At 43.5% G+C, this 21731-nt stretch overlaps 1 protein-coding gene across 1 annotated transcript in view; it reads left to right on the top strand.

Annotated features, from left to right (window-relative positions):
• MAPKAPK2 (MAPK activated protein kinase 2) overlaps positions 1 to 21731 on the top strand; it is a 140127-nt gene that overhangs the window by 116366 nt on the left and 2030 nt on the right. The window contains exons 7-9 of the mRNA XM_082246274.1: positions 15248 to 15372; positions 17977 to 18062; positions 20461 to 20541. Coding sequence (XP_082102400.1) covers positions 15248 to 15372; positions 17977 to 18062; positions 20461 to 20541 — 292 coding nt within the window. The remainder of the gene's footprint in view (positions 1 to 15247; positions 15373 to 17976; positions 18063 to 20460; positions 20542 to 21731) is intronic.

Raw genomic sequence — 21731 nt, 5'->3', positions numbered from 1 at the left:
GACTGGTCATCACAAAATCGCTTTGCTCCTTTAGATCGAGATGATGACTATTACGACGATAGATACATCACTAATCACCCGCAGTACACCAACCAGTGGAACGGAGGTGGACGAGGGGTGCAACAACAAGGATTTCAGGGGGATTTTCACAACCCCAATCTAAACAGGAAACAGGATGCAAAACAAAAAGAGGGACCAGAGGGGGGAGGCGGACCAGACAAAAAAAGAAAAAGGCATTGAGAGATGCTGGTATTTTTAATCTGAGTTCTGCCACCCTTACCGATAACGAGAAATTGGTCCTTGGACATGGTTTGAAATATGCCCCCACCAAACCCCTTGATAGGTTTGGACTTTTTATGGATGTACAGAAGTACATCCGTAAAATTAATGTCAAAAGATATGTCATGTCCAAACCTATTAGAGACAATAGGCTTGTCAATGGGGGCATCAGACATTCAGGACTTGCTAACGCCTCACTTTTCAACCCTCCTGGGTTTGTAGCACCATCTATTAGTGTCTTTAAGGACTTGGTCCTTAAAGATGTTGAGGCCTTACAAGTCAGGAATGATAGAAATGAGTTCCGGTTTAATGAGGGCCTCAAATCCCTCAAAAAAAGGAATGACATAGTTGTCAGGCCCGCTGATAAGGGGGGGGGGGGATAGTTGTCCTTGACAAGTCCTCTTATTATGCGGAAATGAATAGATTGCTTTCCGACATGGATACTTACAGTCCATTCCTTTATGACCCTACGAATAGGTTCAAGAAAGATCTATCTGCCCTAATCTCAGGGATTTCAGGACAAAATTTTGAATAAGGAGAGGTCTTTTTTGGTTCCGGTTGCTCCGAGAGTGCCCGTTCTATATTACCTCCCTAAGAACTCCCTTAATCCACCTGGGCGCCCCATAGTGAGCGGAATAGATTCCGTCACTAGCAGGATTGGGAGGTATATAGACGGGTACTTACAACCGATCGTCACCAATACCCCCTCTTATTTAAGAGATTCCACACAAGTTCTGAATCTATTGGAGCATATAGAGTGGAAGGAGGGATATCTGCTGGCTACAGCAGATGTCACCTCCTTGTATACTATAATTTCCCATGAACATGGGCAGCAAGCCGTCCAGACCTTCTTGGAGAGGGATGACTCTCTAGTTTCAGTACAGAGAGAGTTCATTTTGTCTTTACTCACATTCGCCATGCAACATAATTACTTTTGGTTTGGCGGCTCCTTTTTTCTGCAAAAGAGAGGAGTCGCCATGGGTGCCAAATACGCACCGAGCATGGCCAATCTGTTTATGGCCAAGTGGGAGGAGGACGTCATCTATGGCCGACCTAGACCTGAACTGGTTCTTTTGGAGGCGCTACATTGATGACGTCCTCCTCCTATGGGATGGCGACAGATTATCTTTGGACGGCTTTATCAATGACCTTAATTCCAACAATCTTGGGATCGTCCTTCAGCATGAGATCAGTGATAATAAGATCAATTTCCTTGACTTATCAATAGAGATTAAGGATGGTACGATTGTGACAAGCACTTTCTTCAAACCGACCGATCGTAACGGATATATCGAACAGGGGAGTTGTCACCATCCCTCCTGGTTGCGATCGGTCCCTCGAAGTCAGTTTTTACGACTTCGTCGCAATTGTACCAGTAAAGAAAGTTATCACAGTCAGGCTCTACTGTTGAGGGACAAGTTTCTCGATAAAGGTTATGACGAGAGCAATTTGGATAAGGTGCTGTATGATGTTGAGAATGTTGACAGGTCCACCTTATTACATAAGCAGCCTAAGCAACAAGCCGATTCTAATCGTTTTGCTTTTTCCTTCATCACCACCTATTCAAAGCAGTTTGGAGACGTGAAACGTATTTTTAAAAAACATTGGAGGGTTCTCCAAAATGACAAAGTGCTGGGCCCCCAATTACCTGAAGTTCCACCAGTAGTGTTCAGGGGTGTAGAGCCGTTGCGCCTCCAGATTGCTCCGAATGTCCTCGATAAACCTGAGCGGTTACCTTTTTTCATACCTTGACTGGCTATTATCCATGCAGGAAGTGCTCGGTATGTAAAGTAAACTCTCTTACCGGTAGAAAATTTTGCGAGGTTACATCTACGGCTACCTCTAAGACACACCCCATCAAACCCTTTATTGGCTGTTCCTCCAACAATGTGGTCTATCTGCTGCAATGTCCGTGCGGCCTGCAATATATAGGCTGCACTAAAAGGACATTGACGGTGAGGGTGAGGGAACATATCAAAAATATCAGAAAGGGTTTTCCCAACCACAGCGTTTCGAGGCATTATGCCAATTGCCACGATAAAAACCCTGTGGGTACTAAGATCTGGGGGATCGATAAATTCACCCCCCATTGGAGAGGGAGCCATGTCCACCGGGAAATTTCCCGACTTGAAACTCGGTGGATTTTCAATATGAGAACTTACTCTCCATGGGGGCTGAACGTCGAGTGGGATGTGAATTGTTACATCAGTAACAGTTAATTATTTTGGATATCATTTTGAGGATCTTGTAGTGATGCATTTTATCCCATTTTATTTTATTAGTTTTTATTTCACAGGTATCAGTATTATATATATATATATATATATATATATATATATATATATATATATATATATATATATATATATATATATATATATATGTTTTATGAAGTTCAGGAAGGTGTGGATATGCGATGCTGTTACTATATATCAGTCTATGGTAGCATTGTTGTCCTCCGCCCCATCTTATAAAGTTTTACCATCCATGGGTTATTTATGTGACCTTGAGCAGGTTAATTTTATACCCAGTGTTATTTATGTACTATGTCATATATCTCTTGTAAGTAGAGAGGTATTGATGTTCTTTTCTTTATTTTTGTTGCATTACATATAGGATATTGCATAGTGTGTAATGGTTCTATTTTGTAATGTGCCTCCCACTTGATCTTTTTTATTTATGCTGGTAGTTTTTTCCTTCTTTTTTAACTTATCAGTACCGGTTGATCGGATTACTCATGTCTTGGTGGAGGAGCATACAATCGCTTCCTTATTTTTGGCCATCGAGGCTTACTGTAGCTTTCAAAGGCTATTTCCGGCCGGTGTCCAGGACCTGATGGAACGCATTGACGGACGTCTTCCGCGTGCGTCATTTCCGGTTCCGGCTGATGATCAAGTGGAACGCACTTGCGGTTCACATCCGCCCATGTCATTTCCGGTCTGTTCCTTTATATGCGTGCTGCCGTTTGTATCCGGTCCACCTCTGATGATGTCACTCCCTTGACGACACGCGTCAGGTGATCCGGATCGAGCAGCACGCCTCCAATACCGCGGTTTTATTGTATTATGCTTGTACACATCCACCGTTGTGTGAGTATGTTTTTATATATCCATTAAAACTAGAGTCTGTACAGTCTACACTATGTCCTGCCCCTTTCTTTTGAGGTGAATTGATTATTGCTGGGACCATATATTCAGTCTGGTGGTACGTTTTGAGCCTTATTGCCCTGTTACCATGATCTGCTGAGGCATTGGGAATTGATGATATTGATCCGTTGGCACTGTCTGTGATTGATGGCCCAATTTGAGTTCAGTTCATCGCCTATATCCACTTAACATCTGGTAAGCAGTTGGCATATCTCCATGCTTGGGTGTTGGCTTCTTTTCATCCGCACGGCTCTGAAACTGGGAATTGGTCTCCACTACTTTCATCTTTTTTGGACTGTTGGGACTTTCTGTGGACACTCCACATTGACAAATCTAGTTTTATCAGTTTAGTGTTTGGCGCTACTACACCTTTTTTCAATATGTGAGTCCCAGGCTGTGATGTACTATTGCAAGAAGGGAATATCTGGATATTAAGAAGAACATCAGGCATAGACATTGAAATCAAGCAGCAACAGAGCCAGAAGCATGCATGCAGGTATTCACTTTAGATCAGAACAGACTTGTATAGTAAAGCACTATTTCCAGCTGCCATAGTAATTCCACTGCATCAGGCTGCACTGCTGAATGAGGAGGAAAGTTCAGGTGAACTTCTCAGGTGGAAAAAAAGGGGGAAGGGGGTTAATTATCCCTGGGTAAACACATCCTGCCCCATAAGAATTAAGGCAGGAATGTAACACCTATAATAATTTCATACATGACGGTAGTGTTACCAGTGCTCCGTCAGCAAGCATAGGTAGCTTTCTCATCCAGGACCCTGTAGTAGTCTAGGTGAGTGCCAAATTGGCACCCCTCTCTTATACCTGGTTAATGCATATATCGCCAACACATCAAAGACAAATTGGAATAGCATCCAAAAGCAATCACATCGCAGCATAAAATTGTGATGTTTTGGGCCATGCAGGACCCCTTCATCAGATAAGTAACCTCAAGACCAAGATCGTTGGTGTGCTGCCGATTTATGCCTTAACTTTGTGTTGATACAGGTTCCCAGCCAGCAATTTCTGCAGCACCCACTTATTACAAATCCATTTCCAGGAGCCTATGTGATGGGAATATTTTACTGGACCTTTAATACATCCGGTAAACCTCAACCTGTTTTTCCCACATTGGCATGGACTTTATCAAGATGTGACTTGTAAGAGTCAAAGGGAAAGGGGACATATAATGCAAAGGCCACCTATAAATGTGCTTCCACTACATACCACTATAAGAATACCAGGTAAGGATCAATAGTAGAACACGGTTCATATAAAAGTGAATCCTAGGACTGTTAAAGTGGTTGTAAACCTCCGAAATTAAATATAAACAAAGCATATCCCTCTATAGTGTGTACTTGTCTCCAATAAAATCACTCACTAAATGCAGTTTCTGTCTGCTGCTAGTTCCTCTATCAGCAACAATCACTTCTGACAATTTTTCCTGACACCAAGAGAAAAAAGGGTACAGGGGAGGGTTCCCCTGCAGATTGACGGCCTCAGCTCTGTTCCTATGGGCTGTGTGGGAGACGCAGGTGTGTCCCTTCTAACCAATCAGCTCTCAGAGCTCTCCTAACTGAACTCTGCAAAGTGTAACTTAAGCTTTCCACCCCATTTTTTTCTTAACGCCCAGATAAGCTTATAAATTTGCACTTTGAACAGATGTTGAGAAGAGAATACTGCAAATAGACAGATACAACTTATGTGGGAGGATTTGTTTCATCTGTGTATAACCTGAGCATAGTCTCTTCACTGGGTATATGTAAGGGTTTACAACCACTTTATTATACCTGGAAGTTCATTTCATTATTAAAGCGGAGTTCCGGGCACAAAATCGACCTAATCGATTTTGTGGCCATCCGCTTGCTCTTCTTCACCTGAAAAGGAATTGGATAGTTAGGATTATTTTTTTTTTTTTTTTTTTTTTTACTCACCTTGTATTTGTAGAAAGAAATACTCACCTATTTTCCACTTCCTCCCACTGTGGCCGCGGCCCGTGCCGTCCCTTCCGGTTTGCAATGACTCCTGGGAGCTGAACGTCATCGCTCCCAGGAATGAATGCGATGGCACCGGCCCCGCTCGTCACTTCCGGTGCGATGCCGCATTCCCTGCTAAACAGCTTCTGGGCATGCCCAGAAGCTGTGTAGGAATGCGGCGCCGCACCGGAAGTGACAAGAGGGGCCGGTGCAGGCGCATTCTGGGAGAAGAAGACACGGAAGAGGATGCAGAAGAGGATCGCGCTGGCTTCAGCTGCCCACAACAGAGATGGCAACTCTGTAGAAGAAATTTTATAAGTGAGTATTTCTTCTTGCAGGTAAGTGCGAACCGGGACAGATCAGAGGCTAGCCATTGTGGAATGTACTAGCCCTGACTGTCCCGGGGGGTATGTTCATTGAAAAAATGTTTTTGTGCCCGGAACTCCGCTTTAAGCCTTGCAGGAGCCAGGGACCCAATAAATCAATTCACATGGTCTCCTTTTCTGAGCAGTTCTGCATTTAAAGTTCCCTCTACACTGCAACCGTAGTAGGTGATAGATTCCCTTCACAGCGAGCCCCTGAGGGCTGAGGCTATGAAATTTCTCAATGTTTGGTCATTGGGCTATTCTGTTTTTATTTGCAATGTCCCTAAATGCGCTCCATTACAAACATGTACCAGTCCATAGCCTGAAACAAACTTTTTCCCAACCTCACGTAATGCTGTGATGGAGTATACTCCGATATGGACAAGGTATTTTAAGTTCCTAACTTGTTTTTGCCATTACAAGGGGTTTAGGCCCTACTAGTTTACCACCTGGGGTGGTAGTTAGAATGTGGCAGTGCCTTTGCAATACAGCATAACGTTTACCCCAGTGAGAACCAAAAGGTGTTACCAATTGTGTAAATGGGGGATCCGTTGTACGCCTCACCCTTTTTCTTTTTTTTTTTTTTGAATAAATACACTTTCATTCTTATCCAGTGCCCTGAGTCCTGCTCCTTGCAACTCATAGAGGTAACCTCTTTGTCTAAACCTTGAAAGTATGTCTGCAGATTCAGTAAGGAAGTCTTCCTGCCGTCTGCAGATTTGATGAAACTGTCCCTCCCATGGGACGCCTGACAAATGATGGTTTCTCCTAAGCTCTATGACGCTATTATTTTACATGGAACTGATATTTTCAGCTCATAGTTTGCAGCCTATTATAGTGATTATATACCAATGTAGCCAATGGCTGCCTTTATTTTCATGTCCTGATTTTTTTGGTAGAGGGCTCTAATTTATAAACAAAAGGCAACGCCAATCATTGTTAATCACAGTCCATAGAAGTCTCTGGTCTGAGGCTGAGTGGCAGGGAAGCCCACAAGAGAGCCGAGGTGTGCAACAGTCCCTGCTCCAATCATGAGTGTTGTCATTCCGGGAGAGAAGAGAGATGCCTATTAGTACCACCATATCTACATCAACTGTTTGCATCTGATTGAATTCTGCCATTTTTGACTGTTCTATAACTTCAGTCGATTTTATCTGGTAAGTAGTTTTCATATACCACGTGGTGATTGATGAAGCATTTTCCACCTATTCATTGGTGTTGGATGACCTTGTTGGATGACCTTCCCTACGTAACCTTTACCAGAGACTTTTATGGACTGTGATTAACAATTATTGGCGCTGCCTTCTGTTTATATATTTATGTATGGTGTGTAATCTTACCTCTAGTGCTGGCTGCCTCTCTTTTTGGGTTTATGTATTGTGTTTTCTAAGCGTAGATATTTTCTTTTATTTAAAAGAGGGCTCTAATTTGCCAAGAATACATCTTCCGCTACCATTTGCTACTTACGTATACATGTGAAATATATACCGTATTTATCGGCGTATAACATGCGCCGGTGTATAACACGCACAGGCGTAAAACGCACCTAAATTATAGGGCAGAAATTTCAGGAAAAAGCTGAAATTTAAAATAAACTCAGAACATTTTTTTTTAATTAAATGTAGTCTTACCAGTGCAGTGTCCTTAAATGCAGCCTCGCCAGTGCAGTGCCCATACATGCAGCCTCGCCAGTGCAGTGCCCATACATGCAGCCTTGCCAGTGCCCATACATGCAGCCTCACCAGTGCCCATACATACAGCCTCACTAGCGCCCATAATTGCAGCCTTGCCATCGTTAGTGCCCATGCATGCAGCCTTCGCCAATGCCCATGCATGCAGCCTTCGCCAGTGCCCATGCATGCAGCCTTCGCCAGTGCCCATGCATGCAGCCTTCCCAAGCGCCACTATACACATCACTTTTAAGATCTCCAGAAAGCAGTGCCGAGAGGTAGAAGGAGGCGGGTGGTGCCGAGGAGAAGGAAGGATGCGCTCTCATCGGAAGTCCCGCCGCCTATGATTGACGTCGGCATAGGAGGCGGAACTTCCGATGACAGCGCGTCCTTCCTTCCTTCTCGGCGCCGCCCGCCCCCTTCTACCTCTCGGCGCCGCCCGCCCCCTTCTACCTCTCGGCGCTGCTTTCTGGACATTTTTTTTTTTATATCAGCGTATAACACGCACAGCTACTTTTTCCTCCATTTTTACGCCGATAAATACGGTAAATGCATTGTGTTTGCTTATTCATGCTCAACCTCCATACATCTGCCTTTTGTAGTATTTTTTGTATGATGTCATACTTGCATATTTACATACTTACATATTTACTACTACATTTTGAGTTCTTTCATATTGGAATTGTGTGCACTTATACTTTTATTTAATATATAAAAAAAAAAAAATTGTAGGTATATACATTTGGGTGTGTATAATGTTCTAGGGGGATATAAAAATTGTAAATAAGCCAGAGTTCTTTTAACATAGGATGTCCAATTAAAGCAGAGTTCCAGCCTTTTCTGTGTTTATTAAAAGTCAGCAGCTACAAAAAAGTGAAGCTGCTGACTTTTAATAAACACTCACCTGTCCCAGGATCCAGCGATGCGGCTGCCCGAGCCTCGATTCTCTCCCTCTCCTCTTGGTGATGCTGGAATCACTAGTGTGGGCACCCAGCTGTGACAGCTTGTGGCTTCACAACTGGGTACGCACTGCGCATGCTCGAGTTGTGCTGCACGTACTTATAATTGAGGAGGCCAAATGTAAAAAGGAAGAACTACAGAAAGGACGTTTTTGTCTTCCTTAAAATGGATGCATGCACATGTTACAGAGTCAATTATTTTGCTATTAATGTTAGATTTGTGGATGAAAATAACAACAATAACACGGACCCTCGGATTAAAGGACACTCAGGCACATCACACCAGTGATTACCTTCAGAAGTTAGTGGAGGGTGTTCTAGAAGATTTTGAAATTACAAAGGAACAGATTTTATGTGTTGTGACAGATAACGCTTCTAACATGTTGAGCACAATTGAGAAGATGCACGCAAATGAAGAAGGTAACAAACCTATATTAGAGTCAGAGGAAGACAGCTCTGCAAGTATTGGAGAAAGTTTAGAAACTGAAGAGAATGCTGACTTTTTTTAGACAACTTTGTTGAGGAAGCATTGAAGCTTTCTACTATTCATCATATGCGATGTGCTGTTCATAATCTGCAACTTGCCATAAGAGATGGATTAAAAGATCGCCATGCAGCTACACTAATTGGCAAATTACGACAATGTGCTGTTCATACACTGCAACTTGCCATAAGAAATGGATTAAAAGATCGCCATGCAGCTACACTAATTGGCAAATTACGGCAAGTAACTGTTGCAGCCAGGGCCCCCGAAAACAGATGCAATTTTGAAGACGTGCAGGAAAAGGAGCCATTTTGGATCAAACAACTCGCTGGGGAAGCAATTATTTGATGGTGAAGCATTTGCTTGAACTTAAAGACTTCATAGAAGAAATGGACAATGAAAATCTTGCATGAACTGAAAGCCAGTGGACACAAACAAGAGTCGGAGAACCTTCTTTCTCATCCCTTCACTGTCACCAAGAGGTTGCAATGTGACGATCTAACCCCGGGTAAATTCCTCTTGGAATGGAAGAGCCTGTTATATCGCCTGAACAAAAATGGAGGGTTAATTGCTGAGGGCATTGCATCTTCAATGATGAAAAGAGAGCGTCTTTTGCTGGAAAATGAAATCTTGTTAGCGGCTATTTTTCTCTTACGTCCTCCGACAGTCGCCGCCCCTCACATGTCACCAATGGGTATTGACTTCCGCTCCGCAGGAGTAGCTAGGCATAAGACTTGTTAGAAACAAAAGCTTTTAGCATAAACACACCCATGGGGGCTTTCCCACTGGTCAATACCCCCCTGCAATAAGCCATCCCAACTTAGTTTGTCTCTGCCTAGCATTAGGAGTAGATAGGCTTCCCTGTGCTGGGGCTACAGTCTCAGCCTTCTGATCTTTTCTTACGTTTTTTATTTTACTTTACTAGCTGTTTATTTTATCAGCTTAGTTTAGTCGGATCTTCGGATGAAGATGGATCATGCGGAGCTGGGAATCGGACTGGCCGCCCTGGCTCTCCAGGGCAGAGGGTCAGATGGATCCCCAGCCTGCCATCGAGCGTTCGGCTATGGTTCGCCGTGGTGCTATGAACGACACATCCCTGCTCGCTGTGTCCCCTCACGTCTGTGCGTTTGTGAGGCTCCCTGATGCGATCCCTGCGGGGGTCTTTAATGCACTGCTGGTGCTGTGTGGTGTGGGGGCCCCTCTCCTGTGTCACTTTGTGTGTGGGAGGCGCAGACTGTGTGTGAGGCGACCGCTGCGGCCAAAAAAAACGCGCAATCCGCCATGTTGGATGTGGGCAGCATGTCTGGCTTCACTATGGGCTTTTACATTCGCTTGCTATGTAGTGGTTTTGGCGACATCTTGTGTGTGGCAGAACGATCGTTCCGAGCACATGTCGGCGGCCATCTTGCCGAAGCCTCCTATTCATTCCTATGGGCAGCCATTTTCCCTTAGCCTTGCAGCATATAGTTCAGCCTCTGGTGACCTCACTTCCTTTTCCTCTGGAGCAGCGATCGGTGTGGTAACACTCTGTGGGGCTCTGCAGACTGTCTCTTCTATATCTCTCTGTTTTATCCTTCCTGGCTCAGTTTTGTCCCTTTTTGGAGGGTGTACACAGTGCTTATAGCGGTGGGCTGCGCTATGCGCAGCGCTTTTAAAGGGCCAGTACTTTTACTCATTGTTTTTTGCAATGGATTCTCAGGACAGCAAATTCCCCTCAGTCTTGGTGGGGGACCCCAGTTCTGCGGAACCCCCCGTTATACCTAATTTGGCCGCTGTGGTGGCGACTTTGGTGTCAAAAATGGAGGTGCTGATGGCTGAACGAGCTGCTAGAAAAAGGCCTAGACTATCTTTCTCCTCTGATTCAGATGGTGATGTGGCTGCTGTGGCTGGCGTGCCCTTTTCAGGGTCTCGCTCGTCCCTGGACCCTCTGGGGTCTGAGGGGGATGCGGAGGTGGAGGGGGTTGATGAATGTTCCCCGGGGTCGCCTGAACGCGCAAATATGGATGCGTTTATTTCTAATAACAGAAACGCTACATTTGGAGGATGAGCCCACTCCTCCGGGCATTGTGTCCTCATTTGGTTCACATAGGACCCGCAAGTCGGCGCAGGTTTTTCCCTGCCCCGCTGAGTTTCATCACACGGTGAATGAACAATGGCGCAGTTTAAAACGCCCTTTCACGGTGCCTAGTCGGGTTTAAACTGCTTTACCCCTTTGCGCCTTCTATGGATGCGCGCTGGTGTGTGGCTCCCCAGGTGGATCACGCTGTGGCCGTGTTAAACAAGGCTACTTTGGTTCCCACTGAAGATACCCCGGTGTTCCGGGATCCTACGGACAGGAGGTTTGAGTCTCTGGCCCGCCATGCTTACACGGTGGCGGGTTCCATGCTCAAACCCATTTTCGCTTCTGTCATGGTGGCTCAGGCGGTGGCGGACTAAGGTGCTTAGACGCACACTAGTGTCTGATTCTGCCCCACCTGCTACGCTAGCAATGGTGGACCAAATTCATCAAGGGGTCATGTTTTTGTGCGATGCGGCCTTAAATGAGGCCCCTTTTTAGCAGCACGCCTGTCTAGTGTCGCGGTGCTTAACCGTCGACTGGTCTGGCTGAAGAGCTGGTCGGCTGACCAGACGTCGCGGAAAACTGTGGCTGACTTTGCTTATGCTGGGTCTCGCCTTTTTGGCGAAGCTTTGGATACTTTGGTGAAAGGAGTCACTGGGGGCAAGAGCACTCTGCTGCCCCAGAATCCGAAGAACAAGTCTTTTCGCGGCAAGCGGGGTCCCGCCTTTAGACCCTCTCAGGGGCCCTTTCGTGCCTTTAAGCCTCAAATCAAGGGCAAACCTTTCAAGGGCCAAGGTGGCCAGAAGAAGCCCTGGGCGGGCAAGCAAAAATCCGGCCATGCCGGTACGTCGGCTCACTCCGCCTCTGCCTGAAGGGGCGCCCTCACCCGTTTCAGGGGTAGGGGGGACGTTTGCGCGGTTTCCTCCAACCTTGGCTGTTCCGTATTCCGGACAGGTGGGTTCAGGAAATCATTCGATCAGGATACAAGATCCAATTCCTTTCACGGCCGGTGTGTTCTTTTTTTAACGCCCTGTGGCGTCTCATTCCTTAATTCGCACCTTCATTCAAGGTGTGTGACATTTGGCCCCTCCCCAGAGGGAGCCTTTACCTCCATGGGATTTGAACTTTGTTCTATCCGCGTTACAGCGTTCTCCCTTTGAAAACATCCGGGAGATATCGTTGCCTCTGCTGTCTAAGAAGGTTGCCTTTTCTAGTGGTGATCACTTCGGCTCGCAGGGTGTCGGAGTTGGCGGCGTTGTCTTGCCGCTCTCCTTACCTGGTGGTTCATAAAGATAAGGTGGTCTTGCGTCCTCATTCGTCATTTCTCCCTAAGGTGGTGTTTGACTTTCACCTTAATGAGGACATTGTTTTGCCTTCGCTCTGTGGGAAGCCTAAGCATCCGAAGGAGGTTGCATTGCATTCCTTGGATGTTGTCAGGGCGATCAGTTTACCTGTCGTCCACTGAATCCTTTCGGAAATCGCATTCCTTCTTTGTCCTTCCTGAGGGACCTCGGAAGGGCATGACTGCGTCTGCGGCGACCATTGCCAAATGGATCAGACAGACGATTGTCCAGGCCTATGCTTTGAAGGAGCGGGTTCCGCCCTTTCCTGTTAAGGCGCACTCTACCAGATCCCTGAGTACGTCCTGGGCCTATCGGCATCAAGCCTCGGTGACCCAGGTGTGCAAGGCTGCGACTTGGTCGTCGGTGCACACCTTTTCCAAATTCTATAAGGTGGATGTTCTGGCATCAGCTGATGCCTCCTTTGGCCGCACAGTTCTCAGTGCGGCAGTGCCATAGGGGACCCTTGGTTTTTTTTTGGGTCCCTGGCTGTTGGGCTTGTTTATCCCCTGGGTTATTTGCTTTCCTGGGCTGTTGCTCCTGTTAAGCCTGTTCTGTTGCCCAGAAGATTCTCTTACTGTGCGTGTAAGGTTCCTTTCTCTGATGTGGGTACTGCGTTGCCTTTTCTATGGTTGCGTCTCCCACCCCTCATGTCTACACTGCTTTGGGACATCCCATTGGTGAAGACTGTGAGGGGCTGCGACTGTCGGAGGACATAAGAGAAAACGGAATTTTTGTAAAATCTTACCGTAAAATTCCTTTCTCTGAGTCCTCCGACAGTCGCCGCCCCTGCCCCTCTTTTGGGGTTTTTTCTTGTACACTTACTGCTATGCTACCAAACTGAGTTGGGATGGCTTATTGCAGGGGGGTATTGACCAGTGGAACAGCCCCCATGAGTGTGTTTATGCTAAAAGCTTTTGTTTCTAACAAGTCTTATGCCTAGCTACTCCTGCGGAGCGGAAGTCAATACCCATTGGTGAAGACTGTGAGGGGCGACGACTGTCGGAGGACTCAGAGAAAGGAATTTTACCATAAGATTTTACAAAAATTCAGTTTGTCGACCCAATGAGCCGACTTTTGTTGAACAGTGAACAGACTGCTACTGGGAAAAAGGCCCTCTATGATGTAGCAGTTCGCATGAAGGGATTACGACCTGAAATATCTCCACAGGATGAAGTTCTTTTAAGCAATAGTGGTAACTCAGGATCATCTTCTTCAAACGAAGAATTAGACTTTGATTCCTTCTCAGACAAAATGGAAGTTGCTAAAGGAAAGCAACGTCGCATAAGCGTTACAGAACCAGTAAATGCCCAAACAAAAAAATTCCAACAGGAGTTTTATAAATCACTAAAAGAATTTGAAAAGTATGATCGCTCATCAAGCCATCCTTGTTTATCCAGAGATCAATAGTGATGTGGCCAGAATAGTTACTGCAATGCCACCCACCCAAGTCAGTGTCGAAAGATTAATACATATTATTAATACGTCGGAGTCGGAAGTACAAAAAACTTCGGAGTCGAACATTTATCTACCGACTCCACAGCCCTGATTAGGGATGTTAACTAATTTTGTGCAACAACTAAAGCTGGCCATAGATGGATAAAAACTATCTGCACAATTGAGATATAAGAGGGAATCCTTCCCCCTGCGCTATTGTATTCTGACAACACTGTCCAAATGGCTGCAGTGGATCATTGGGTTGACTTCTCTCTTGCGGGAGTGGCTTGAAATGGATGGAAATGCAACTTGTCCTTGCTGAACTGGCCGAATTTCAATCATTTGGCTAACTTAAGTAATTAATTTTTGTATGAAAACTTAGTTGTAAGCTTTTTAAAGTTAATTAATAAAGTGAGCTGCCACCTAGATAAAGGTAAGCCTGTGTATGTGGTGTATCTGGACTTTGCAAAGGCATTTGACACCGTTCCCCACAAACGCTTACTGTACAAACTAGGGAATGTAGGTATGGACCATAGGGTGAGTACCTGGATAGAGAACTGGCTCCAGGGGAGAGTCCAGAGGGTGGTGATTAATGGGGAGTACTCGGATTGGGAGGGTGTGGAAAGTGGGGTCCCCCAAGGTTCTGTCCTGGGGCTAATCCTGTTTAATTTATTCATAAACGATCTAGAGGAGGGGATATCTAGCACAATGTCGGTATTTGCGAATGATACTAAACTAAGCATGCCAATATCTTGGGCGTCAAACACAAAAGCAAGCTACTCACTAGGGGGGAAACCTCTGGGTGAAACTAAGATGGAAAAGGACCTGGGAGGACTAGTGGACAACAGGCTTGGCAGTGGCATGCAATGCCAAGCCGCTGCAACCAAAGCCAACAGAATACTGGCATGTATAAAAAAGGGGGTTCACTCCAGAAATAAAGAGATTATTCTCCCACTCTACAATACTCTGGTCCGGCCACATCTGGAGTATGCTGTCCAGTTCTGGGCACCGGTCCTCAGGAAGGATGTGCTAGAACTGGAGAGAGTCCAGAGAAGGGCAACAAAAATAATTAGGGGAATGGAGGACATCAGCTATGAGGAAAGACTACAAGCACTGAACTTATTCTCTCTGGAGAAGAGACGCTTGAGGGGGGATATGAGATCAATGTACAAATACTGTACTGGCGACCCTAGCATAAGGAACAAACTTTTTAGAGAAAGGGAATACAATAAGACACGTGGCCCCTAAAACTAGAGGAAAAACGGTTTAACCTTAAAATACGTAAGGGGTTCTTCACTGTCAGAGCAGTAAGGATGTGGAATTCGCTTCCACAAGCAGTCGTATCAGCAGGGAGCATCGATAGTTTCAAAAAACTATTAGATGGGTACCTAAAGACCTCAACATACAGGGGTATACAATGTACGGTTAACAGCAAACACAAACACACATCATAGGTTGAACTGGATGGACTAATGTCTTTTTTTTCAACCTCACAAACTATGTAACTATGTCATTTCTATCCTCCTTTTGGCACAGACTCTGTGGATATCCACCATTTTATTCCAACCATGGACTGGCTATATCTCCAGGAATGAAGAAGAGAATCCGCATGGGACAGTATGAGTTTCCTAACCCAGAGTGGTCTGAAGTGTCTGATGAAGGTGAGGGATATTTAACAATGTTTTTTTTGTGGTGTGTTTCTGCTAAATATGCTATGGTTTTTGTCTTTTTTTTTTTTTTTTAACAAATTTTTATTGGTTTTCAAAAACAAACAAAAAGGAAAAACACCAATGCAACAGGCTCTGAGCAAATTCACAGGTATACAAACACATGCCATAGCATGTAAGGAAGGAAGACAGTCCCGTTTTTATATTGTCTCTGTATAACATGGGATTCATAACTGTAGAGAGGTGTACCGGTAGGGTCCACGCCATTAACCCCCCCATACCCCATCTGGGTGCAAACAGTGCGGGAGATGGGAGGGCGCACACCCCTGCCGATATCCATGAAGGCGTGATAAAGATACATTCAACACATTTTAGCAATGTTATTAAGGGTTAGCCGCTTATTCCAGCGATCGTCAAAGGATTTGCATGTCCCTTGATTAATAGCTAGTAGACGCTCCGATATAATTGCGGTTCACTAGGACCTTGACATCGGATACATTAAGAGAGTTTTGGGAACCCCAGTTTTTGAGAATGTTGTTGCGGGCTGCCAGCAGTATATGGCGTACCACCTGTCTCACTTGCGATGGGAATTGGTTTAGGCCCAGAATGAGTAGCGCTAATCCCATGTCAGGTGACTTGATTATTCCCGTGAGGGAGGATATTGTTTGGAAAATCTTATTCCAGTAGCTAGACAGGTTGGGACACCCCCACATCATATGTGGGAGAGTACCATCCTGCCCGCATTGACGCCTACAAAGCGCAGAGTTTTGAGGTGAGAATTTCGACAGTTTGTCCGGTGTATAATGCCATGCACTTGGAAAGCGATAGTGAGACCGGATCGCCAGTTGCCATTCTGTCCATGTGTAAGTGGTGCTAAGGTCTACTTCCCATTTATGTATCGGTACGGACTTAAGAGGCTTAGATTTGTACTGCAATACGTTATAAAAAAGGGAGATGCCCCCTTTGGTCTGAGTCCCCCTAGTGAAGAATGTCCATGCTGCCGACGGAATGTGTAAGGGGGTATAGGGTTTGTGGAAAGGAAATGTGAAATCCGGTAACAGAAGAATAGGGATGGTGGATATATATATATATATATATATATATATATATATATATATATATATATATATATATATATATATATATATATATATATATATATATATATATATATATATATATATATATATATATATATATATATATATATATAGGAATGCAGTTTTAAAATTCACCACTAGGTGTCTTTAGACTTTTATACATAATTTTCAATATGCAAAGATTCGATTTTTGATTTGTTATTTTTTTTACAGCAATGCCACAAGTACAGATATATCGGATATGGATGACATTTTTCTTTCCAGTAGATTTATATTCAATTTTTTATAAATTGAAGGCATTCCAGTTGTTTATATTTCATCATACAAAAAACATTCTCCATTAGTTTACATTGGCATTAACCACACAAAGTGCATATTTGCTGTAGTCATTTAACACCACAAAGAAATGAGCAATAAACAATATCTATACTAGTTTGTCATACTGTTGTAGATGGTGGTGAATGGGGGGAGTAATGAGGCTGTGCAGTTATGTGACAGAAAAACAAGAGTTTAAAAAAGGGGAAAAAATGTTTTTGGCCAAAATAAATGTGTTTTTGACCAAAGTATTTTTTTTTTTTTTATTCTTATTATTGTATAACAATGGGGTTTTAATTCCCTTAAATTTACAAATATTTTTAGACTTTTACCAGGTGGGTGTTCATATTAATTTAAATTGTATCCATTCACTTTTGAAACTTTATACTGTATATATTTGGCCTGCAACTATATGTAAAATTTGCAATGTGAACTTCTTACTGAAAAGTTTGGAGACCCCTGCTTTATGGCCATGCATTGAGCATGCCTGCCTACTTCACAGGCAGCTGTACCCAGTGAAAAGAGCTGATAAACTTGGTAGTGGACTACTTGCATCTATGGTTCTTATTGCAAAGACTGATTAGGTGAATAAGGGAAGGTCGCATACAACATTTCTAATAAGAGAACCATTTTACTTTGACTCAACTCTTTGCTTCGCTAGTTATCTGACCAAAATGTATTATTATTTTTTTTTTTTTTTTTTAACCTTTAACTAAACTTGAGCACAAAAAATGCATATATTGCAGCTTACCAGTACTTTGATGTGCAAGTTTAAAAAAAAAAAAAAAAAAAAGGTTTGTTAGAAATGCATTGTCCTTGGCACTTCTGTGTGCTGACTAGGAAGCTTAAAACAATATTATCATTCTTACGTGAACTAATAACTCCCTCCTCCAATTCCCCAGTCAATTCAAATGAGCATAGGCTAAAATGTTTATAATCCAGCCTGGGGGGCAATCCTGGCCTCCATTGATACAGTGAAGGAGTGACCGTAGGGACAGGAAGTGTTTTGTTAGCAGAATAATCGGGTGAAAATAAAGGAAAAGAGGCTGAAAAATACATATACCTTGTCTAGGATTGGTAAGCTGACGTATAACATTTCTGTTTTAGGGTTGATAGGCACATTAAGCTTTGTTTCACAATCATCAATTGGTGAGAATTGTCTTTTTTTTTTTCCCCCTTTTAGTGAAACAGTTGATTAGAAACCTTTTAAAGACTGATCCAACACAAAGAATGTCTATCACAGAATTCATGAACCACCCGTGGATAATGGTATGTAGGCACAATGTATGGCTACTGAGCAGGAATTGGTAGTAAACATTTTAAGAATTCCAATAAACAAACATGAAGGTTAAAAAACAACAGAACCGAAACAAAGGGGCACAAAGGCCTAGCGCATTAGCTAATATAACATTTATTGGATACAAGACGATGCCAAATGCATGCTCTTAATGTGCCACGCATATTTTGAGAGATGGACCCTCTTTCTCAAAACATAGTTTGTATGTCACATCCCCTTTTATATAAGAACTCTACACCCACTACAAAACAAGCCCTTCCTATAAATGGGGTAGGCACCATACGTCAGTGCAAACAAAAGGGTTTATTCAGGGGCGTAACTACAGGGGTTGCAATTGCAACTGGGCCCCATGCTCCAGGGGAGCTGTATCCCCTGTATTTCCCCCCCCCCCCCACTGTGCTCCCTTCCCTCTCCTGCCGGCTGCTGCAGAGGATGTGTCCCAATAGAGAACCAGGGGAAGGGGTCGGTAAATATGCAATTTACCAGCTCCTTCCTTTTCTCAATGGACAGAGTCCTAGTCAGTGACATTGTAAAAAAATAAATGAAAATGCTAAAAAATAATACAATTAAAATACCAAAAAACTACTGACACCAGTGGGTGAACTTCCAGGATTGCAAAGGTCAAACTTGCAACCGGGCTCTGGCATTTCACCAACGTGGGGAGGCCCCAAGATGGCAGGAAGGGGGTCCACTGAAGAACTTATGAAAGGGTACTGCTGCAGGACCATAATAAATGGGCCCCGCAAAGAGAGTAAATGGTCCCAGGATCAGTGGGTAGAGCCCCAGGCTTGAAGGGTCCGGGGGGCCCTTCATGGTTTCTTGCATCGGGGCCCTGAAGGTTCTAGTTACGCCTCTGGGTTTATTGTACGTTGACTTTGCAGTTTGCCTTACAATTGCCTTACAGTTGTCCATTGCAGCTATGTCCATTTGTCAAACTTGCTAACTGGACTCTGCAAATGAATAGACAACATGATCCTGTCTGAGGACTGTGTATCTCTTGGATGACACTGCTCTCTGTGCATATGTGCAGATTTTTATTGTTAAAGGCTTGGTCTACTGAACCGGAATACAAAAGGGTATCTTTGACCCATGCCTTTCAATAGCAAATACCTGTTAGATTAATCCCTTGATACGTTTTTCAAAGAAGTTACGGGGGGGGGGGGGGGGGAGGTACTTTTACCCCAAATAAAACAGTCCAACCCAACTACTACCATGGATGCTATCTCTCCTTTCACACCACCCTGGGGCCTTTTTCTAAGTCAAAGACAGGTCTTTTTGTCACAAGCTTTGGACCCCAAAACCTCCAAACTTATTTAAAATCCTTCCTCACAATGAAGGGGCAACCTCACTCTCTGGAGTTTGGGGGGGGGGGGGTCCGGTTGCATCTGTTAGCTTCTGCATCAGAGAAGTCTTGGCCCTCTGGGTCCAAATGCAACTGTTTGAATGAGGCCTGATAGTACTGTAACTGGTATTGTTAATAAATATATTCCATATAGGGAGTATGAATATAATCTCATGACAGATAACCAACATGGGTAAAAAAAGTCATACCATGACACATGTTTATGTAAGGCTATTATACATGATTGTATGTGACATGATGATTTGAACATATGATTTGCCTTTTAAGTGGAGTTCCATTCATGCACTTCAGTAATGGTCAGATAATATGGAGGGGGGACTTCTGAATGGCTGTGTTCCAAACTTGTGTTTGCAACATTGGGAGGCTGTGTTCTACCTTGTGCCTATTACCTTCTGTTGCTTTCAATTTTTTCACCCCCCTCCCACTGGTCATGCTCATTCGCAAGTTTTGGAACATGACCATGTGGAAGACCTCTGCCCACAGATATCCATACCGATCGGGCCTGAGTTGTGAAATATAGGCACATGTCCTTATCAACATAAGTACAGGGTAAACTCCCCTCTTTCTTGCTTGTCAGGCTGAAGGCGTGGGTAAGGGCCTGGTAAGGATTTCTGGGAGGGACCTCCTTTTTTTTTTTTTTTTTTTTTATTGACATTACCTTGCCTATAAGACTAGAAAATGTCCATTTACTGTTTTTAACATAGATTTGTCAACTGAACTTTAGTCGTATTCTGCTTCAAACCATGCCCAGGTTCATATTCAGTGAATGGGTTCCTTGGGTTCTGTTCCATTCACCATCACCGGAGCGAACTCTAAGTTATGAATGAAACGGAACCCTTCAGACAGAACTGTTTCTTTAATTTTTTTAATAATTTTTAATTAGGCTTTTACATTTTAAACTTTTTAATGTTGAGATGTTGGGAGTATAGATCATTGTCATATCATATACTTACATTATAAAACACAATTTTTCTTTCCTTTTGTCTTTTTCATTGTAAATACAACAGCAATCAATGCAAGTGCCACCTACTCCACTACACACCAGCCGGGTTTTAAAAGAAGAGAAGGATTTGTGGGAAGATGTTAAGGTAAGAATTTTCTTGAACAATCATCTGTCTGTTTCCCTGTCAAGATGATTTTTTTGAAGGGATAAAAAAAAATAAAGCATATATATAAAATATACACGCACTGGGGAAAATAATTAATCCCTTGCAGTTTTTTTTACTGTATATCATCTGCAGTAAATAATATCAAAAAAAAAATTGAGAATCTGCAGAAATTTCTGTGTGCAAGGGCTAAGGCAGATATGCAATTTTAGATGCCTATGATCTTTGGGCTCTTAGATGGCAGTGCATTAAAAAAGGCATGATTCTGTGATTGGTTGCATGGGTTCAGGAATACTTCCAAAAACCACTGTCTATACACAGTTTGCTGTGCTATTCAAAAATGCAAGATAAAGCTTGATCATGCAAGGGAGAAGCCGTATCTGAAACATGATCCAGAAATACCGCTGTCTTATCGGGGCCAAAGCTAATTTAAAATGGTCTGTTGAAAAGTGGAAAACTATTTTGTGGTCAGACGAAACAAAACATAACCTTCTTTTTGGAAACAATGGGCACTGCACCCTCCAAACTAAAGAGGGGAGGAACCTTTCCAGCTTGTTATCAGCACTTGGTTCAAAAGCCTGCATCTCTGATGTTACAATATAAAAGCGGTTTCACTCAAATAAAAAAAATCGCACACAGCACTCTTAACAACCGCTTGAGCAAATAGATCCACCGTTTTTTGGAAGCAGTGGACGCATTCAATCAAATACTGACTTGTTTAATAACAGAGCTGTATTTACACCATACTTGTATTTATTTCCTCCTGTTCAAACTTCTCCCTCAAGTATGTTGTCTCTTCAAAATAGTAAAAGGCCAGTACCCTGGGACCAAACCCTGGGATCACTGACCACAGAGGAAAAATGGGAATGCTTTAGGAACATATTAAGCAAAGGCATCTTGCAGTGCATTCCTATGGGAAATAAATTTAGAAGGGACAAAGCCAAACCTGGCTGGCTAAACCGGAGCGTTAAAAAACTTATTAGGGGAAAAAAATTGGCCTTCAGGAAATATAAATCAGAGGGCACAGTATTGGCTTTCGACCAATACAAGGAGGCAAATAGGAAGTGTAAACACAAAATCAAGATGGCTAAAATAGACTTTGAGAGACAAATAGCGGAGGATAGCAAAAAAAAACCAAAGAAATTCTTTAAGTATATCAACAGCAAAAAAAC

The sequence above is a fragment of the Pelophylax lessonae genome (assembly GCF_965119305.1).
Source record: "Pelophylax lessonae genome assembly, chromosome: 2".
Classification (NCBI taxonomy): Eukaryota; Metazoa; Chordata; class Amphibia; order Anura; family Ranidae; genus Pelophylax; species Pelophylax lessonae.
This window is presented reverse-complemented; position numbering and strand designations above follow the sequence as displayed.